General features: G+C 32.6%; 2 protein-coding genes across 3 annotated transcripts; both read right to left on the bottom strand.

Moving 5' to 3' along the window:
• Positions 1-8,685: 8,685 nt before the first annotated feature.
• LOC120075423 (protein DETOXIFICATION 48) lies at positions 8,686-12,184 on the bottom strand. The gene is made up of 2 exons (XM_039028802.1): positions 10,433-12,184; positions 8,686-10,348 (listed from the first exon to the last, which is right to left on the bottom strand). The coding sequence occupies exons 1-2, from the start codon at positions 10,613-10,615 to the stop codon at positions 8,807-8,809; spliced, it is 1,725 nt and encodes a 574-aa protein (XP_038884730.1). The 5' UTR covers positions 10,616-12,184; the 3' UTR covers positions 8,686-8,806.
• Positions 12,185-12,331: 147 nt separating this feature from the next.
• LOC120075424 (sucrose transport protein SUC4) lies at positions 12,332-20,683 on the bottom strand. Of its 2 annotated transcripts, XM_039028803.1 has the most exons (6): positions 19,834-20,681; positions 18,155-18,900; positions 17,860-17,923; positions 17,746-17,789; positions 14,873-15,032; positions 12,332-12,920 (listed from the first exon to the last, which is right to left on the bottom strand). In XM_039028803.1, exons 1-5 carry the CDS (start codon positions 20,342-20,344, stop codon positions 14,874-14,876), a joined length of 1,524 nt encoding a protein of 507 aa, XP_038884731.1. In that variant the 5' UTR covers positions 20,345-20,681; the 3' UTR covers positions 12,332-12,920; position 14,873. The 2 variants fall into 2 exon arrangements, with proteins under 2 accessions (XP_038884731.1, XP_038884732.1); XM_039028804.1 differs by lacking the exons at positions 12,332-12,920; positions 14,873-15,032 and adding an exon at positions 15,039-16,756 and having other exon boundaries at positions 19,834-20,683.
• Positions 20,684-22,559: the final 1,876 nt, after the last annotated feature.

The following is a 22,559-nucleotide window of genomic DNA, read 5'->3' as shown; positions in this document are numbered from 1 at the left end:
ATTCAATTGATTTAAAAGGATAGGGTCCCATTAAGTTCTTTACTAAATCCATATATTCTTATACACATTTAGGGAAGATTCCTCTCATGGGAAGAACACTCTATATCTATTTTTTAATGTACACTTTAGGGAAAAAAAAAACTTTATAATACACATTTGAGGAAATTTCCTTCTTGCAAATGACTTCCCATATTTGAATTAAACTAAAGTTTTAGACCGATCAAGTGTATCATAATTTGATGCGGTGATGCATGTTTTTTACCTAAATTAATTCCAATTAGAGAAGATCTCTAAGCTCCCATTTTAATTTCACACATTCGTTTCTTTTTTAATGTAAATATTTTGATGTTAAAAAAATTGGAGTAAATAAACAACTACTTTACCCAAGTTCCTAATAATAATAATATTAATAACATATTTTTTTTAGTATTATACTTTCTAAAACTACAAGACATTCAATTAACAAATTTTTTTTAAAAAAAATCATTGAAACTCTCTCTCTCTAGAGGGCTAAAACTATTTTGGACTATTTTTAAAATGTTCATTTTTTTTATCAAAATAGACATCTTGAAAGTATATAGATTATAAAATAACCAAAATTGAAAATAAATTAAATAAAATGAATATTTTGAAAATATAAGGACTAAAAAATTTAAAATTGAGTCAAAATGAGCATACTCAACTAGCATCAAATATGTATTATCAATTTCGAGATCAGATGTTCAACCCTACTTCACATTTGTCAAAAAAAAAAACAAGAAGGAAAATATAAAGACTAAATCAAGTATTTAAATAATATATATATACACATGCTCTCCAATGACATGTCTATATAATTTATTCCATGCATGAAGTGATTGAATAGGAAACAGATGCATGAATGTTTTCTGTTTCACTCAAACAACACATCATACAAATGGAGATAATCTAACATAAATCACAAAAATATTGTAATGTCTTGAATTAGTTATTTACGATTTTGGTCATAAATTTTTTTATGAGTGTACTATAAAACTCTCTAACTCTATTGATATCTTGAGTTTGTAATACTCTATTAATAAATTGTTCTATCTTTCTGCTCATGAACGTAGCTAACACATTGTTAATGAACCACGTAAATCTCTATGTTGATTTCTCTACTCTTTATGTTTCTTGTGTGTATTTTTATATTGACGTTTTTTTAACAAGAAGATAGAGTTAAGATGGAAGATGATGGGAGAAAAAGAAAATGCATGGAAAGAAAAGTAGCCTTTGGGAGGGGAAATGTACCTTAAGGAAAAAAAAGGTAAATTAAAGATTTGATATTGAAGGGTAGTATAGGGTTGAAGATTTGAAGGGAAAAAAAAAAAAAAAAAGAAACTTTTAGTACACAGTACTTTTTTTAATTAAAAAAATAAAAAATAAAAAATGGGCAGAGGGTGAAGGTGTCCTTTATGGTGCCCACTTTGAAGGGGTACCCCTCACTTGACTTATCCAAAACTGAGAGACTATCAGTACCAATTGTACGGTACATTGACCCTAAAGTCTTCTGTTTTTTTATCCAACACTTTCTTCTTTTAACAGTTTCTTCTATTATTATTATTGAGTGCCATCATAGGTTAAAGACAATAACTTCCAACCCTTCAATGGTAATTTCAAGTACAATTTAGTTTGTACTATATCCTTTCTATTTTTCCTTTTCTCTCTATCAACTTTTTAGCCTTTTTTTCCCCCTCTCTTGTATGGCCCAAATAATAATACTAACTTTGAATGGTTATCTTATCTAATATATCGAGTCAATAAACTTCGACACTTCACGTGTGATTGTCAGGTATGATGACAAATGTGACGTAGTGTTCATGTGATAATAGAACAAGAAGTTGCAGGTACGTCTCTACTTCGTAGTTGTTTAGTTGAACTAACTGGCTAGTTGCCATTTGTCATACCAACATGCCTCAAACTCTCACACCTTTCATTTCATCCTGAATTAGTGTTTGACATGACACAAATAATTTTCATGCATCATACCTTTGAATTAAACAATTCAACCTAACATATGATTGACATGGTTTTTTTTTTTTTTTTAAGTAAAAGCCTGTATCTTTTACTCTATCTTTGTTGTACTTTTCATCTACTCTCTCGGAGAACTAAATATGTTTTCGAAGATACCAACATGTTGTAATACTTCAGACATGATCACTTTGCAAATATTATATTTTTTTCAATGTTATTAGCCTTCATATTCAAATTGTATTTTCAAGTATCAAAATTACTTTGGTTTGATTAACATCATTAAAGTAACACGTCTAAAAGTGATAAAAGACATTTTTTACTCATTATAATAAATTAAAATATTAAAATATTAAAATACCATTCCCTAGCAAATTGTCCATTATCCATTTGTTTTAGTGAAATTAGGATTTTAAGTGCAAAATAAGTTGAATATGAGACACTCGTATTAATAAAGAAAAATCAAATTTAATCTTAAATTATGAGACGGTTTAACGAGAGTATGTTAAATTTATGATCTATTCAATAATTTGAAAATTTATCCTGTGTCGTGCAATACGGAAGTTACCGTATACTTTTCCATCTGATGAAGGAAGTTTTCAATCTAAACCAGTAGATAACTGACAAGTGGCAGCCATCTACTAATTCGCTCGCCAGTCGCAGTTGACTTTCACTTGCTTTGGCTGCCGTCCATTTCAATGATGGCGCCATCCGTCGGTTGTGGACGCGAGTACTCTTAAGAATGAACGCGTCAGATGCCACCCACATCTTCCATATTTGAAAATCACCTAAAACCTAACCTAAATTTGATTGTTTAGATCCATTTAGTAATCATTTTTTATTTTGTTTTTGAAAATAAAGTCTATAGATACTATTATTATTTTCAAATTTCTTCATTTATTATCTATCTTTCACCAACTAGTTAAAAGATCAAGTCAAATTTTGAGAATTAAAAAAAAATAGTTTTCCAAAAGTTTTTTTTTTCTTTTCCGAATTTGTTTGAGAATGCAACTATTGTACCAAAATAATATGCAAATCATGGTAAGAAATGTGGATAATATAAACTTAATTTTAAAAAACAAAATGGTTATCAAACGAGACCTTAAAAATTAATTTTACAAAATCAACTATACCTAAATCTCTTTTTTTAAAATCATTACTCCAACTATCACTCTCAAACATATCATTCTTCTGTTTCCTCTAGTTCAATCCACACTTCTCCAATTTTTTTTTCTTTAATACATTATTAATCACATTATTAAGTAGTATGTAAATAAGAAATGTCATCTATATTCTTAAACTTTATACTTCATTTTAAGATGAACATGCCCTTTAAAAAAATTTATTATGCGAAGATAATCCATGTTTCTATTTGTCCAAGAATTGATCGTTATAGAGTCAATAAATAACATGAGAAGAACAAATGCTCTTCAACGTATTAGTATTGGAAGAATATAATCCATAACATACTTTTGTATTTTCATTCTCATACATCTCATGGTGCAAAATTATTACAGTTAGGTCTTTTTGAAATTATTATTATTATCTCCTACCAATTTCATTATTGCATTTCAAACTCGAGGGCATTTTGATTTCTTGTTTGACAATATTGTTTTAGGATCACAACCTTACTTTTGATTATTGCATAAAAATTGAATACGTAGAGGAAGCAATGATATGAAATACTTTAAATTATCTCTAATTTCCAAATTTGAATTGTCACTAATAGGACATACCAAAAATGCATATTATTATTTAATAATTATAATAGTTTTGTTAGTCTTCCACTGCATTTTATCACTGGCTTCAAAGTTGTTTATAATAAACTTTAATTTATAAGTTTATCCCAATATTCCTAATTACTCATATTTTCTTAGTCCTTTTGGAATTTTTCTAGCTGTGTTGTACATCACTTTGTACTTTTATTTAATTAATGCAAGTTGTTTTCATGGCACAATTCTTTTCTTTTCCAAATAATGAATTTAAATACACATCATCTTCATCATTCTTCATAAAAGTTAATGTGTGTGTATATATATATTTGATATAGATATGTTTGAATTTTTATTCTAGTATGAATTTATTCTAGGATAGCTACCTAGATACTCATATAGATAATGCTATTTTCTAAGCCAAGAAAAAAAAAGGAAAAATTTAGAAGTCATCTTCTTCAACCGAAAGAAATTTACAGTTGATGGTCATACGTGTTCCACCAAAGAGAAAAATGGAAGAAAGGAGATGGACCCCTTATATAATGTTATCTTATATACTCTCAACTCCACACACACACACACACCATATATATGTATTGAAAATATATAGTTTTTCGATGTCGATAAATCACCATTACATTTCTAGAAACTAAGTTAATAAGTTGGATGTGGACTAAGAGGATTCTAATATGTCACAATCATCATAACCAATTGAGCTATGTACGTTTAGGTTAAGTAAATCTAACATATTTTTAAAAGGAGAATTACAACGAGTATGTAGTACTTTTAAAGCTAATAATGAAGTTTGAAGTAATATTTTTAAAGAACTGTAAATATAGCAAAATTGATCGGTAATAGAATTTGTCGATAGAGTATGATAGACTCTGAGAGCTGGATTTAAATTCTGCTATATTTGCAATTTTTTTTATAATGTGTTATATCTATAAATACTTTAAATCTGAATTGCTAGATTTGCAACTATCACTTTTTTAAACAAAAATTATGGAGATAGAGAATTGAATCACCGATCTCAAAATATGTAGTCTATTAATGTTGAAATATGCGAAGAAGATAGACTCCACTTGACATTTTAATAATTTCAAGCATTCTTTTGATATAAATGTAAGTATACATAACTTAGAAGTTGTTGTCCATTTAATTTTTGATGCCCTTTGGTTGAAAGGTACAAATTTTGATTAGTCAAATACAAAATACTATGCTCATTTTGAAAAGACAACAAAACTCATTAATCTGATCATGGTCTAAAAAGGCAAATCTCAAACTTTCTTATCAACGTGAGAATTGAACATGACTGTTAATTAATTTTTTTAAAAAGATATTGTAATTAAAATGTGAGGTGGAGAACCTTCAATAGTACAAGCATTATACCAATTGAACTACGCTCTTATTGACATTTAATTAAATTAATGGGAAGGATTATAAACTAATAAATAGAGTTTTGTAAGTATTAAACTTGTATTTAATTTTTAATTTTTCTTAAAGTAGTATATGCATGACACACCAAAAGATATTAGCATGAAATAAATAAGTAAATTCCAAAACATGTAAATGAAAAATATTCCTTTATAAATAATAGAGACATATTTGTTAATTAAAAAAATACATAAATGGACCACATTGTAAGCTCATTTTGTTATTTTTGTTCACTTTTTGTTCCTTGCACTATACTGTATATGAAGATATTGATATGAATGTCATTGCTTGCTGACTATATATTATATACTATACAATATGAATAATTGATTTATCAGACTTTCATGTATGTTATATATTCCTATCGACATACACTTCAATTACAATTAAAAAAAAAACTTTATTTTATTCATGTGATATATATGCATTCAGAATTTTCTTTTTAATAAAATTGTTCTCTCATTCTATTTGTGAACGTAATTAACACAATGTTAATGAACCATATAAATTTATGTATCGATTCTATATTGCTATAGTTAATCTAACTTACGTTTGATGGAAACAAAGTTGTAAAATTTAGGTTTGATGGAAGAAACTCGTTGACTTGAGAAGTAATTCAAATCCCTGACTAACATGTACTCCAAACACAGTGTTCTTTCTATACATTTCATATTTAGAGATGTCGGTCCCGAATATACTTACTAAACCTATACTTTATATTATACAATAAGAATGGAGAGTATGTTTTGAAGATTTTCTGGAGATACAAAAGACTAAATTTAGACAAGGAAATATATATGAAGGGTATGTTATTGGTTAGAAAGGATGAAGATAGGGTTATTGATGGGGTGGGCTTTGTGTGGAGGTTAAAAAGGTAGAAAAAAGGGTTCAGAAATAAGTGCCACAGCCACAGTGCTCTCAAATTTCTTGTCATCAAAGAAGTCCACACACATATAATATAAAATATATTATTGCTTCATTTTGTTTCTTCACAAACAACCAGGCCCCCCCCCCCCCCCCCCCCCCCCCCCCATCTTCTCCTTCTCCTTCTTCTTCAACAATAAAAATACTTCCTTTTTTTTTTTTTTTTCTTTTTTATTACCAAATGTATTATTACTATTATACATAATTACCCTTTCTCTCCTTTTTGTTTTTGTGATTGTTTTAGGGTATGCATGATCTTAAGTATTAAGGCCCAATGCATGTTCCTCTTGAGGTTTATTCAATTTGTTTTCTCTCAGAAATTGATATGATATATATTTCAATTATTTCAATTAGATTTTTTTTTAAAGGGGAAAAAATTGTATTTTGGTAAGTGGGGGGTACTGTTTTTGAGATGTTAGTCAGTCTCCAATTTTTGGTGTTGTTCATAATTCAGACAAATAAGGTTTTGTTGGTTCATTTTATCCAACATATATATTATTCCACTAACTTAAACAAACAAGAGGAGACAACCCTCCAATTCTCATACTCTATTTTTTGCATGGATTTTCCAAGATTCCCTTCATGCATGAGAGTTTTAAAGGCACACATAAACTTGAAAGAGAATAGAAATTAATTGTTCATATATAATCAAAGATGAGAAACCCTAAAATTAGAATATTAGAAAGAAAAGAAAAAATTAAAAAAATACTAGCTTTTACTTGTTTATTAATTTGTAGTTTGATATCAGTATTATTGAGTGGGTTTGTTGTTTGATTAACTGATATTTTAGCATATATTTGTTCCAAAAGGGTTTGTGATCATAAAGTTAAGTGCAACCAAGGAAAAGATCAGAAAAGCCAGATGAGTTGTAATGCAAAATTTAACACTTTGAAAAAGATGGCATTTTTCTGTTCTTTTCTTTCTTTCTTTTTTTTTTTTTTAAAAAAAAAGAGAGAAGAAATTTAAAGATGAAACAAAAACTGGGTTTTTTTTTTCAGAGTGTGATCAGAATATCTTTTTTTAAAAAAAAATAAAATAAAAAAAAGGCTATTTTGGGATGTACAAGTTTTTACCTGATATGGAAAGGCAAACAGAAGAAAAGTTAGGCCAAAACCACACACTTGGATTCCTTTCAATACAAAAGCTTCTCAAACAGCCGACAACCTACCTCTCTCTCTCTCTCTCTGTTTTTTTATATATAATTGAAATAATACAAACTAAAATTTTATAATCATTTCAATAATAATTAATGATCCAACTTATAATATAATGTTATACATAAAAAATCATATATATATGTATGCTTTGGTTCATAAAATTTTAGGGCTAAAAGTTCTATTTTAAGTTTCTATTAATATATTTACTATATAAGAGGTCATTAAAGGGTTTTTAATAGGTTTTCTATGTTATAGCTGGGCATTTGTTTTACTTCCAACTTCAAAGAAAAGAGTACACTTGTCAATTACCGTTAAGCTATATTATATGTGCTATTTCTTTTTTCTTGAAATAGGGAAGAGAATCGAACGTTTGATCTATGATTAGTTGTACAAGCTTTATGTTATATGAGTTGCTCATTTGTTAGGGTTCAAAACATATTAAAACCTTTGTTTAAATATTATTGTAGTTCTTATTTTAAGACTTGTTCCATTTTAGTTTTTATACTTTCAAATGTTTGAATCTAATTGTATACTTTAAATTCTTAATAAAATCTTTAAAATATTATGTGCTAGTTTAAAACAAATCTTTATTAACAACCTCTCTATAATTTTTTAACATATTCAAATTGTGTCTTTTCTTGGATGCAAATTATTATTATTATTTAACAAATTTTGATAACACTACTCCAAGCAACAAAATTTACAGAAGTTATGTAGATTAAATTTGGTCATTTAAAGGTGTATATATACTCAAGATGATTCGATAACTATTTAGTTTTTAAAAATTAATTAATGTCTTATATATAAACACTATTTGTATCTATAAGTTTATTTTTTTTATACAATCTACTATGTAATGTCTTAAACAAAGTCATATTTTGAAAACTCAAAAAGTAATTTTCAAAAACTTGTTTTCATTTGTTAATTTTGACTACGGATTGGAACGATGAAAACAATACTAAGGATTTGGTGTGAAAACAAACACAAATTTCAAAGACAAAATAGTTGACAAATAAGACCCTAAAATGAAATGATGAAACTCAAACTACATAAACAAATACTACTTTAACCTAAATTCAAATATATAAGAAATTTGCAATACATTAAAAATATTTTAAAATATAGAGCTAATCAAACACAATCTCAAAAGACAATAGGGCCCAAATTTGTAGTTGAACCCTAAAAAAAACAAAAGATTAAAATATTATTTTAGTTGATGCATTTTCAAATCTCTAATTTTAGTCCGTATATTTTCAATAAATCTTAAATTTTATATATGCATTTGTCAATTTTTCAAAAAAAAAAAAAATCTATTAGCATTTCTTTTATAAATTTAGAAAACATATTCAAATTATGTTTTTTTCTTACTCGAAAGTTATTATTATTATTATTGTTATTGTTATTAAAATACAAAAACTAATATTTTAAATTGAAACCATAAGAAAAAAATTATGGAGAAAGAAGTCATTTCTACAACAAGTGGGGTCGATTTAATAAATTTTGGTTTTCACATCAAGGACTCCTCATGAGGGGGCAGAAATTAGAAAATTAAAAAAGAAAAAAAGAAAAAAGAAAAAAGAAAGAGAAAACTTAATGAACAGTGGTTTGTTTAGTAGGAGTGGGTATGAGAGGGTCGGTTTCATGATTACTGCACAAAATCTGCTCCAAATTTTCGATCTTTTTCATACTCTGACTTCCATCTTTACTATCATCATCTTCTTCATCATCTTCTGAACAAGAAGAAGAAGAAGAAGCTGAAATTGGCAACAATGGCGGGTTGCAATTAGAAGAAGCCAATGTTAGTTGCATCGCTCTTTCAACTTGAACCATCCAATCTGTTGAGCAAAGTACATAAAACATCATCAAAGCACATGTACCTTGAGCCGCAAGTAATCCAATCCACAGCCCTGCAAATCCCAATTTCACTACAAACCCCATCAAAATCGCCACTGGAAAACCCACCAAATAGAATGATCCTAAGTTTATGTTTGCTCCGGTCGCTGGTCGAGCACTTCCTCTCAGTACACCGCAGCCGGTGGTTTGAGGGCAGTTACCAAGCTCGCATAGACCCACGATCGGCAATGCCACTGCTGTAAGTTCCAAAATCTCGGCATCGTTGGTGAAAAATCTGCCCCATTTGTGTCTCATTAGAGTGGTGAATACCATGGCCGCCACGCCAAGCGCTACGGCGCAAGCAAGTGAGACAATCATAGCAATGCGAGCTTTGGCGGGTCGATTTGCCCCTAATTCATTACCAACTCTGGTGGAGACACCAAGACTGAGAGAGGAAGGGAAAACATATACTAAAGAAGTGGTTTGAATCAAAATCCCCATCGAAGCAATTGTAGCTTTGGGATTAACAAGAAGTCCACAGAGCATTGTCATGAATTCATACCACCACCATTCAAGGCAAACAGAGACACAAGTGGGAATTGCAAGAGAAAGCAAAGGAGTCCATCCATGGAGGCAATCCACACTTGGAGGAACCCAAGAATCTTTGTACACTCCAGAGAAGTAAACAAAAGAGACAAGGAACAAGAAGACATTTAAATTGAACCAGACCATAGCAATGGCTACACCAGAAATCCCCATTTTGAAATGCACAACCAAGAGGAAGTTCAGGGGAACATGAAGCAAAACAGAGAGAGCAGAGCAGTATGTCAATGGGAGAGTAATGCTTTGAGTTCTTAAGTAAATACGAAGTGGATGAAGAAGGGAGAGGAAAATGAGGTCAGGAATTGAGAAGAGAATGAAGGTTTGAGCCACAGTAGAGATTTCCTCATCTTGGCCACACCATAAAAGGATTCGTTTCATGTTGAGCCACATGAAAGAAATGGGAACAGAGGAAGTAAGAAGAAGAAGAACAGTCCTTTGAAGGGTAATACCAAGGAGTTTCCATTGTTTAGCTCCATAAGCTTGGCCACAAATGGGTTCCATTCCCATGGCTAATCCAGAAAGAACAGAGTAGCCAGTGATGTTAGCAAAACCAATAGAGAGAGAACCCGCAGCAAGTTCAAGTTCTCCAAGGTGGCCAAGAAAAAGCATGGAGATCATAGCTCTCGAGTACAAAAGTAGCCCTGTTATTGCTGTTGGACCTGAAATCTTCCCTATTTCCTTCATTTCTTCCACAGCCTGAAGAGCAATATAAATCACATACAAAGTTAGAAACTTGAGTAAAAAAGAAAAAGAATTGCATTCTGGGGTGTTTTCTCTTACCTCGGAAAGAGTTGGGAATCTATGAAGTTGAGTCAGTTGATCATCAGAAGGTTTGAGAAGATTGTTAATATGATGATTATTATGATTATTATTGTCCAAGTTCTTGTTGGGAGCGGTCATGAAATTGGTTTTGTACGGAAGAAATGAGGAATTATTAGGGGAGGATGGTTTTGGGTTACACATAGCTAGGTTTATTAGTTACCACAATCTTCTTCTTCTTCTTTTTGCTGTCTATCTATCTATCTGTATTTTTAGGATAAAGAAAGAACTAAGAAACGATAGATAGATAGATATATGAATGATTGTGAGTAAATGACTCCTCTTTTCTTCTCTCCTCTATGATATTTTGTATATATATCTTTGTATGAGCTTCTCAAAATGGAATGATGAGAGTGAATGGGGAAATGGGTTTATATACATACAGGAATTGCCACCCAGAAATTTTTCTGCCGTCCTCTTAAGGAACGTGTCTCAAGATATCAAGGACTGCTCGAGGAAAAAAAAGAAAAAAGAAAGAAGAAAATTCTTTTTCTTTTTGTTTTAAGGAAAAAAAAGAAAAGAAAAGAAAAGAAAAGTTAGGGGCCGACTGTTCTAATTAAAAACCTTCACTTTTCCGACCATTAGCTAAAATCATTTCATAATATATCCATCCATCACAAGAAGAAACATATGGTATATGAGGGAGGCAAAATTTTCAAACCTCTTTTATCTTATCTTGAGGTACAAGTGAAGGTAATTGAAAATTGGTTCCTTTTAACTGCCACAATCCCATATTTGTTTGGTTTCAAACAAGACCCATTTTGGAAATTTTATTAAATTTGTGAGTAGTGGAATTAATAATTAATAATTTAACTCTGCAATTTTTATTTATTTATTTATTTATTTATTTTTGGAGGAGGGATTAATAGATTAATATTCATAATGGGAAAAACTCAGTGGATAATCTTTTTTAACACTCCAACCTCTTGTGGTTGAGTTTTGAAATATGCCTGAAAGAGATAAAAGAAACTTATCTTGGAATGCCAAGTGGATGAGGAGTTCGAGAAGCAAAATTCTCTGAAATGACAGAGAGCATATAAATTGGTGGTTTATAAAATATAAATAAATAAACAGTTTTTTTTCTTTTTTTATAGTATAAATATATATATTTTTTTGGAAGGGGGTGACTTTCACTGGAAGATGACTGGCTGGCTTCTATCTTTGTAGGCAAAGGAGATGTTTGCATGTTCAAAAGCAACATGCATGTCCGATTCTTGTACAGCCCATGTGGGAAATCATAGCCATTACAAACACAACTCCATGTGTTGGTAACAATTTCAATACGATTAAAAAAAAAAATCGAAAAAGTCACTCGACTATTATCGATCTTGGTCAAGAATGAAGCGAAAAAGAGAACAAAATATGTTCCGAAAGAACTTTATGATTAATATTCTGTGGTGATGGTTCATGTTATTCATCACAGATTTTGGTTTGGTCATGGGAAAGAGATAAAAAGGAGTGAAGGATGTTGATTGGTGAGGAATATTTAATATATACTTATGGTGCGTGGGGAGGGAGTGGAATAGGATTGTTGAGATTTTGTGAACCCCTCTTGGAGATTTTGTGACAAATTAAACCCCTAATTAAATCATTCCACTCAATAATTACACTGCTATTTTAGACTAACAGTCAAAAAGTGGGCCTCAAAGATGAATTTACAATGGACTGGAACTCTCAACTTTCCCCTGTATTTTCTATGAAAACAGCCATGAAAGTTGCAGGATACCAGACTCGAAATGGGCTAACATCTCTACCCCATTAGCTCATTTGGACCTATTATTATTCAATGTGGGTAAACTTGGGCTTTAGAGCAGATAAACCAAAGGGAAAGAGTGAATTTTGTAAGACACAGAAAGAAGAGGTCAAAATCCATCACAGGATACTTAAAAATGGAAAAAGAGAGGGAAAAAAAAAAACCCAAGAACAGTTTTGTCATCTTATTTGGTTATAGATTGGATTAAATAGAAACAGGATTCTTCATGGGTATGCTGCTGTATAAGAGAATGGGACCACCTGATAAGTATGTTAATGGGGGAGGTGACAGTGGAATGGCTGTATGAAGAAGGAGCAGATGGGAGAAAGGGAACACACAGATTTAGGTGATGCTCCAATTACAACCATTAAATATGTATCCCTTTTCTCCCTACAGAGATGAGGCTGTGTCTCTAGAGAGAAGAGCAGCTGGGGGACTGTGTCCTTAGCTGAGGCACACAGTCCTACCATCATCAAACCAGCCAGAAACTTTGGATTGTTTTATCATTCCTTCTCTCACCATTCTGAGTCTGAGCAACAGGCTGCGTAAGGACCAGTTTTTCCTTTGTTTCCTTTGTATAAGATATTACTTCTCTGAAACTCATAACACAACCCCATGTCAGATCCCATGTGTCTTTGGCTCTATCAAGTCGATGTAGGTGAAAGGTAAGTATCAAACAACAGAACTCTCTAGTCTCTGGAAAACAAAACAAAAACAAATAAATTCAAGTAAGAAAAGATTAAAAAAAAAAAAAAAAATTATAAACGGAATTTTAAATAAATAAATAAGTAAACCGGGTCCGTAAGTACCCTACAGATTGAATATTTTTTGCAGTTTGGGGAAGCAAAATTTGGGGGGGGGGGTCCATCAAATTCCAGATCCCAAACAGGACTGAAGCAAAAGAAGTTGACAAGCAGCTAGAAGTATCACATGTTGATGCTCATGCACTTGTTCCCTTCCTTATCAATCAGAAAGCAAATTACTCGATACCAAGTTGTTCTAATGGAGATCATAAAGAATTTTTCTTGGCATCTTGCCAAACAGATTATAATAAATGCCATTACAAGTTTTTTGAGAACGATCCACGGAAGTTGACATGACAGATATTTGACACCAATAATAAAGATTATACCCTCCCAGACACTGGAATAGATTCATCATAGTTCCTCCATACAAGCTTTCTTCATTCTTTTCAAGAGAAGATCGATTCTATCACAAGATTCTAAACAGCTTAGACCTAACATTTCCTTAAAGGAAAAAAAAAAAAAAGAGAGAGAGAAAGAGAGAGAGTATTTAACTTTCTTTCTTCATCAATAGTAAGATGCATGAAAATGCATACATTGTATTCCCACTGTGTTTTCTAAATTCAAGCGCAGATTATGTTATCACTTAAAAAGAATTTCATTCTGCAGTTATGCTCGCTCCATTTAAGATGGCCAAAGAATAAAGGAATATTACCCTTCAAACAACCAGTTCAGTACTACTAACTGATACTTCTCATCATACCTTTCAGGAAGCATAGCATGAGAAGAGAACATATTATATTTATATAATAGCAAACCAAATTTGTGTCAATGATCTATGCAACCAAACACGGGGAACTTATTCTCACATGAAAATGCAAGATGAGAGAGAAGCTAAAAAAGAACATTTAATAATACACACACACACACACACATTGTTCAAGGATGCTATCGTTAAAAATAGATTGAGCTTTATTTAACAAATTATCTAAAAGCATAAAAGAAATGTCCCCATCAGGGTTTCAATCAGCATAATGCACTAAATAACTGTTACCCACCAAGCACATTCCAACATACTCATACAGAAATTCATGCACAAATGAATGAGAATCCAATACATTATGATTGAACCATCAACGCACTAAATATTGCCTTAGAAGAAAATGATACTTCATAAGGAATAATTCCCAATCAGCAGCATTATCTTCGTTGGTAAGAAACTAGTCTCCAGAGTAATTTTGGAATCCACAGCTCAGGCTTCTCCACTTTTAACACAGAAATTGTCATAAAGCAACATTTCTAGGAGGTGGGACTGATGTTCATAAAAGAAAATTCCACACTGTTTGCAGATAACTTGTCTCTCTCAGCATTTGGTAACAGCTAATGCCATAATGATCAATGAATAGCCGGAATGTCTGATTAATCAATACCTTGTTTTTCCTCATCTGTCGCTTACTTAAAAGCACCCACCATTGATCACAGTAATATATGGCCATGCCTTAAAATTTACACCAGTGCTCCCCCAATGTTTAGACCAGACCCCGTTGTTACTGTAATCTAATAAACAAACTTCCCCAACCCATCGCACCACACACACACACACTAAAAAGAAAAAAGAAAAAAAGGGAAAAAAAAAAATCTCAGATGTATTGTATGTAACACATGCGCTTTGCATCAAAATTCAGATCAATTATCATGTTGATCATGGATGAGACGCACACCAACCAAGCTTTTCAAATATTCTGACAATCAACAAAAGGAACTTTTTAAAAGAAGGAAACCCTGTATGAACAGAGTATCATAATGTATATTTAAAGCTGTTTACAAATTTGTAGTGAGCTAGACGGTTTTCCAATGAGATGATAAGCTAGATAAAAGAAAAGCGAAACGGATATAACTGAGTACCTCATGTGAGGTTTCTGGGGTTCTGAGCACTAGACCGAGGAAGAGCCAAGATGGCAATGAGTCCACTTGCAAAGGCTGCAAGTGCTGCCACAGCAAAAGCTGGAGAGTTTCCACCACCAAACAGCTGATCCCATGGTCCACTTCCCAGGGACACCACAACCTATTATCAGAAACAATAAAATTAGTGAATAAAATCTCTTTGAAAAGGTTAAGAAAAAAATGGTTGACAAGTTACTAATAACATTCTACCACAACTTCTTGTACATGTCATCATGAGAGCAAGTATTGTGATTGAAATAGCTTAACGCATATTAGATCAATTAGTTAAAAGAATTTCTTAATACCAGATGATAGAATCCCTCCAGTCCATTGGAAAAACAATTGGGTTGCAAGTATAACAGCATATACAACATTTTCAGGACATGACATGCACTAGAGACTAAATGCTTGACTTTTATTATTTAAGATCAAGCCTCAGGTCGATATATATATATTATATATTAAGGAAAAACAAATGAAAAAGAAAAAATTGTGATTGCAATCCCAAACAAGCTTGAGTCTTGCAGAATGTCTCACTCAATTACTCTCTCAACAAACAAAGCACCCAGCCCCACCCAGCTCTTCTGTTCTGAAGCCAACAGAAGCACAATGTATGGGACCAAGAAAATTAATGGCTTTGTGAAACATGATTGTCCCGCAGAATGCTAACCTTTAAGTCACTGCTGTAATCCTAGACTATCATATTTATGAAAAGCAACTATATCTGTATCCTTCCTCAAAATTTAATTGAGAAGTGCACAGTTTGGCATGAAAATTGAGATAAGAAAACACGGCAGAGAAAAAAAGTGGCAAGTGAGTTCAATTTTGTTATTAACAAATGATATCAGCTCCAATAGAGAAGAACCCACTTCACATGAAAAGCCAAGTGGAATTATATATGTATAGATAGAATACATGGGTTCCAGAAATACAATTTGTGTTTGTTTAAAACAAGAATGCAACTGAAATTGAGGTGAAAATAATTAATATCAAGCGACAAAATCTCAAAAGAAGGGGAAAAAAAGAACCAAAACATGTGGCTATGAAAAAAATATGTTCAGCTAATGCTTCACTGTTCAAGGTTAAAATGTTTTACTACTATGTGGCCCTCAAAGTCTCTACCATATCTTACAGATCAATATATGTTCCTGAAAATGTTACCTAAGGCAACAGCCAAATCTTTCAGCTGGATTGAATCCCACAGAGAGGTCCACTAACGATCAAAAAGTTTTGAAGAAACAACAAAGTATTATGTCAAATTATTTTATTTCTATTATCATCCATTACATATTGGAAAGTGACTGCAGGACTACAGATATGGACAAACTCTAATCCTCTACCTGTGATCTCTTCCACATGGAAATATATTTTCATCTGCATCCCCTAAATCTTTTCCCAAGACAAAAAGTAAATTGACTAACGGGGATATCCACCACTGAATTTTCAAGAGAAGTTGTCTTAGTATGTCCCAGAAAGAGGCCAGTCGAAATTTGACACTTTCTCATTTGACAAAGTCAAATGATTAGACCGAGAACACAAACTGTAATGTTCCTTCATTAGTTCAGAATAAGACCTCCAGCATTTTCCTTCTTGCAAATACAAGTTGGGAGGGCTCTCTTTCTCCCAAGTTAACTGCCCTTATAAGTTATACCACATCCAACATTAGATTTTTCATGCATTTCATCCATGATTTTTATGCGGTCATTAAAAGATATTTTATAGATTAACTGGTCCCTTTAATTGACGTCCATAATGTGCATAGCTTCAAAATAATACGAACCAACACTTCTAATGCCTGTTGTTATCAGACAGTGCCGAACTTAAACCTCAAGTTACTTTTCCCAACTGTTAAAAGAATATAAAATAAATAGAATGACCCAATGTAAGTACAAAATTTGTGTAAAAAAAACTTAAGTATGAACAAAGATCATAAAATAATTGTTCCACTGTTCCTTCTACACTGTATAATATTCTACACACATTGAAAACAGAGTTCAAAGCACACTAAATTCACCATCAAATATGAGATGATACAAATTTATGGGCTCAAACGTGGAGGAAGCCCAGTCTCAATTATTAAAAAGTCATTTGAAGAAAAATTTTCAACGTAGTACAAGAAAGTACAACATTATAACCAATAGGACAAAATAAAAAAGAAGCATTACCTTCGTGTAGTGACTAATAAAAAAACAACATATTGTCATCAAATAATAGGGAAAAGTCGACAGGAAACATTTTCAGAAATAATTGCATGCTTAATTACACTCTTGAAAGAGTAGTTTAAAATTATGGGCACCTCTCCAATGTATAACATGATATTATATAAATACCCTTCTCACATGCTCCTTAGACCTTAAAATGAAATAAAAAGAGACTGTCAATGAAAGAGGTCAATAAACGATCTTAACATCGGAATATTTTGTTTATTGACCTGTATAGTGTGAGTTCTTGATAATGTTTATGGGAATAAATGAGGTTACCCTCCAGCCCAATTGTGTAAGGGTATCTCTCTTATTTGTCACAAATTCAAGACTTTTATTCAGCTATTCCCTTCCCCCCACCCCACCCCACCCACCCCAAATATTGGAAACTATAGATAAGTTTGGTCAACGACCAGCGAATACCTCATCTGAACTGCCATAAAAAATCAATTTCAGTTTTAATAAAGAGAGAGAAAAAACAAATCAATGCTGGCCTAGCCATACATATTATATATTTTTCTACTGGTGTTTAATAGGTTGAGAGAAAACTCCTTCAAAGAAAAAAAGTTCACATCATTTCACTCTCGAAGAGGAAAAGAAAATTAAGAACAAGATATGTAGGACTAGAATCACCTGTGGGAAAACTATTGCCAAGTTCAAGACACCCACAGACAAACCTGCAAGAAGCAACACCACAATAAGCAACTCTGTAGTCTTTCTTTTTCAAGAAAGCAACATGAATCCCACCTTGACCAAGTTGTAAAGATTCAACACGTGAGGAGATCATGGCATATGGAACACTGTAAGTAATCTGCAACGAATTATTCCGATAAATCAATAGAAGTGATGCACAAATGGACCTCCATCATGAATCATCACAAATTGATAAATTTTATATCGACTAAATTTTCCAAATCTGATGTGATAAACAAGTAAAATTTTTATCCTCTCTGTTTTCATCTAATGACAGTAGCATGATTGGGCAAAAAAAGTAAGATAAAACATGTGTGATCACATTCTATACAAGGAAGGAACTGCTTACTGCCAAAGGGGCGCCAAGAAGAGCAAAAATAATCAATGCAGCTGATACAATACTATTTGGTGGGAGATTATGACCTATATAGCCCATATTGTTTGCCACATACGTTACAACCAGGATACTAAGAAAACATAGAGCCATAAAAATATTAGAGATTCCCCATATGAAACCAGCACCCCACTTTCTGCACAGCTTCTCCATAAGTAATGAAGTTATTCCGAGGACAACAGAGTTACACATCAGACCAAATGCTCCCATTCTGACTCCAGAACTATAAGCCTGTCCTTCATTTGGCTTGCCACCATAAATCTCTCTACCCATCCAATCAGTATCAAAGAGAATAAATGGAAACCATGCTATCCATGTCAGGGAAGTGACGAGCAAAATTACCCATATATACCCAGAGAAGTGTCTAAAAGTGCGAAACAAGTCCCAGAAAAATGCTTCTGAAGCATGACTTGACTGCCCCATACCTTCTTCTAAAACCAGGGAGGACCTGTCACTTGAAACTAGAGGTAACTCTTGAGCTGCTGATACACTCAAATATGTTGTAATTGCAATGAACATGATATCAATCAAGAAAGCTGACTTGAGATTTGCACAATTAACAGAACACGCAGAGGTAAGAGTAAACGGGAAGATCTTGTACCAGCCACTAAAAGATCCAGTCGCATATCCAAAAACATTACCAATAGCGATAAATAGAGAAAAATAAGCATTTGCCACTCGATTCCTTCGATGATCCCTTCCTAGCACAATATTAAGTATTGAAAAACATAAGTGTCTCAAGATCCACACAACATAAGAGCTTTCTTAGGTTTAACTGAACATGTCATAGCCACAAGCAGGTACTACTGCTTTTGAATGGGGAGGGGGCCTTGATTGTGTATTAGCAAGCATTTGAAGAGTACATAGTGCCAACCAATTTTTCAACATCAATCTCCATTAAGAGTTGGAATCTTAATTCTAATACGTAAACTGGCCTCTTGGCGTGTCAGCACATTTGCTCAAATCCATTCAGAAAATGAAAATCAAAATACAAAAGTTGTACCTTTATATAATTTTGGGTGTAAGGGCCAAATAGTCCCACAAATGGTTTCACCCCACAACATTAGACATCAAAATACTCAAAAGGGTATTTAATATCCTACATAAATCATCGCTTTGATTTGAACTAACACTTTTCAAGATTCATATAACTTGTCCATTGACAAAAAATTACTGCACGTTTGTTAGTTTACAACAACCAATAATTTACTATTACATTAAAAATATAAAAAAAAATGTTCTATACATTAATAACTTGTTAGAACCTTTCGCAGCGATTGGCACAGTTTAACTCTTTAAACTCCCTCGGTTTTATGCAACCGCAATTTCTACTTTCAGTTTTTCTGACTATATACATATACATTACATCGAGTGGGAAAACTTAAGAGATTAATAATGTGACATACTTGGGAATTATAAAGGAGAAATTGTAATATAAATACACACTAGCCTTAATTCAAGAATTAGTGGCATATTACTTCAGTAAATTGGTAGGCACAATAGTAATTTAGGGAGAATGGTAAAATGCCAACACGAACAGTTGAAGCTAAACACTTTGAACTTAAGAATCTCTACAGACGAAATTATATACTAACAGAGATATCATAATTCAGACGTTATACCAAACAACTTACCGGTAAGATCAGCAAGCAGAGCTCTACAAGGACCCTGGGAGACGTTGTTAGCAACGTCGAGAATCCAAAAACCAACTACAAAGAACCCAATCGCACGAGGCCTAACATCACCTCTGTCCCCCATCAAACAACCGAGGTCCGCCGAGTGACCGATAATCAAAACGGCAAGTAGTATGGAAAGCGCACCAGCGACGATGAACGGCCTCCGGCGGCCGTATCGGCTGGTGCAGTGATCGCTCATATGACCAACAAGCGGCTGGACAAGGAGGCCAGAAAGCGGTCCGCAGAGCCATATGAGACTAGACCAAGCGTGAGGAATACCGAGCTCTTGAATATAAGGAGTGAGAAGAGAGAGCTGCAAAGCCCAACCGAATTGAATTCCACATGCGATAGACGCGACACGGAGTAACCGTCTCAGCGGAACCCTAGGTCCGACTAGAGGTCGAGTCGGCGGGCGATTCGCTCGACGAGACGCGGTCCGGTGGGCCTCAGACGACTCCGGCATCACCATTTTCTAGCTCTAGCTAGCATGCGCAACCTGTCCCACACTTTCGCCGGTACTCTCTTTGAGTCTCTCTCGGAATCTCTCCGTTGCGTAACTGTAGTTTACGAATCCTCGAACGCCGAAGAAGGAAGGAAAGGTGGCGGTTGCCGTCAGCTTGAGCATCATCAACAGCCGAAACTGCCCCTACAGTTTTCAATTAAATTACACCCATTGCCTCTACAAATAAATATATAATAACAAAAAAAGAAAAAAGCGGGAAATCAAAGGAACAATTAATTCACTATATACTCCTTTTTCCAAACTCTATTTTAATTCCTTTTCCTTGCATTTATGATCTAATAATCGTCCCTATCATAATGTTTGTTTATCTTGCGTTACTAAAAAGCAATTCAATTAGGTAACACCAAGGTTTGAAATGTGGACCAAAATGTTTAGATTTCAAATTCTATATAAAAATGTCATAGAAAAACGATAAAATTAGATTTTTTTTAAATATATATATATTTATTTAAATTAATAAATGGAAATTTTACTTTGGAAACAAGTTAAATTGTTTTCATTTATATTCTTTTTATATACTAGTATGTTTGTTGCTTATTTTGTATGTTAACAACTTTTCTTTTTCTTAGGTTCAATTATATTATCCATGATAAATAAAAAAAAATTTGTTCATCTCTTCAACTTTAAAATGTTTACCATAATTTATTATAGTTTCAATTTTTTGTTGAATAAAAAAATAAAATTTGTCATTAATATTGATGTTAATCGGCCAATGTAGGGAAACAAAGCTGAAGGATCCAATTTTTATTCAATAAGTTTGTCATCGGTTGGTGGAGATTAAATGGTGACAAGTAGAAGATCCGTTGACAAAGTTGGAAACGTCTTTGACCATGCAATATTGGTGAAGCAAAACTAGAGGGTCATTCAAAGACTACACAACCTTGTTACTAAGATCCGTAAGTACTTCAAACATGAACAATTTCCAATCGTGTTATACCTCATCTTATGCATATGAAAATATCATGTGGGGAAAACAAACTTTTCAAACAAGGATATATAAATAAAGGATGGGCGGGCTAATCCACATCTTGAGTGACCCATGATTATACCAAGAGACGTAACTTGCAAACTTCTTCAGGTGCATGAAACTCTTAAGGAGAGGAATGCGTCCTTTTCATGACATGTTGCGAAGTTGGAATGAGGAACTAATTAAAAATTGCTTTAACTTCAACATCATTGAAGACGTCCTACAAATCTCACTTCACAACCAAGCATATGACGATGAAATCATTTGGAACAGGGAGTGTTTACAATTTAAAACTATTATTATTGAGAGATGATGTTATCAAGTTTAGGAGACATTAATGTAAAAATAATTTATTTTCCCTTCAATTTCAAAATTCTTCAGTTCAATGAGATTTTCACAGGTGTTTAAACCAATCTAACTGAGACGAATCAATAGGGCCTTTGAAGTTGTCGTTTTTCTCCTAAATTTTTGTTTAGATCTGATGAATTCACTCCTCTTTAAAATTGTGAACTAGGACGAATCTGATTTCCATTCACCTCTATAATTTTATACCATGTTATGTAGAAATTAGAATAAAGTGAGAGTGATAAAAAGAGAGGTCTTTTTGAAGTTGCTTAATTTACAAGCAAAATGGTCGGCTTGCTTTCTATTTCTTTTTCCAATTGTCCTCTTGAACAAGGAAGAAAAAGTTGGGCCCGTTCCATAAATAAATTTGGGCCCAAGGCCCATTGACATTTCCGGCTTACACAACCACGACATGCATATGAAAACAACAAACAATTGTCGACCACCGATTTCCGGCTCACACAAACTCAGTTTTATTAATTTGTAGTTCTATTTGCCTACGTGTAGAATATTTCTCTGCAAATTATTTTTAATAATCTTCTCGATTCTTTTTGTGATTCGCTTTAATCTTAAAATGTTGGTTACATTTTAGGGTGAAAAAGAAATATGTACTCATCTTTGCATTTGTTTGTATTACTGAATCACTTTCTAGGTAATGTAATCAATAAAATTCGTTTTAACATCTAGAGAATTAAAAAAAAAATAATAATCAACATTTGCTCAATTTCAAAAACGGAATAACATGGTTTTTTTAAATATATTTGTCTAAATCTTTTAGAATTTAGCTCTATCATGATACCATCGTCGATATATATTTTTAGTTTTTTTTTTTTTTAAATTGAGTACTTT

This window comes from Benincasa hispida, chromosome 4 (assembly GCF_009727055.1).
Source record: "Benincasa hispida cultivar B227 chromosome 4, ASM972705v1, whole genome shotgun sequence".
NCBI lineage: Eukaryota > Viridiplantae > Streptophyta > Magnoliopsida > Cucurbitales > Cucurbitaceae > Benincasa > Benincasa hispida.
The sequence above is the reverse complement of the archived record's forward strand: the minus strand, read 5'-3'. Positions and strand labels throughout refer to the sequence as shown.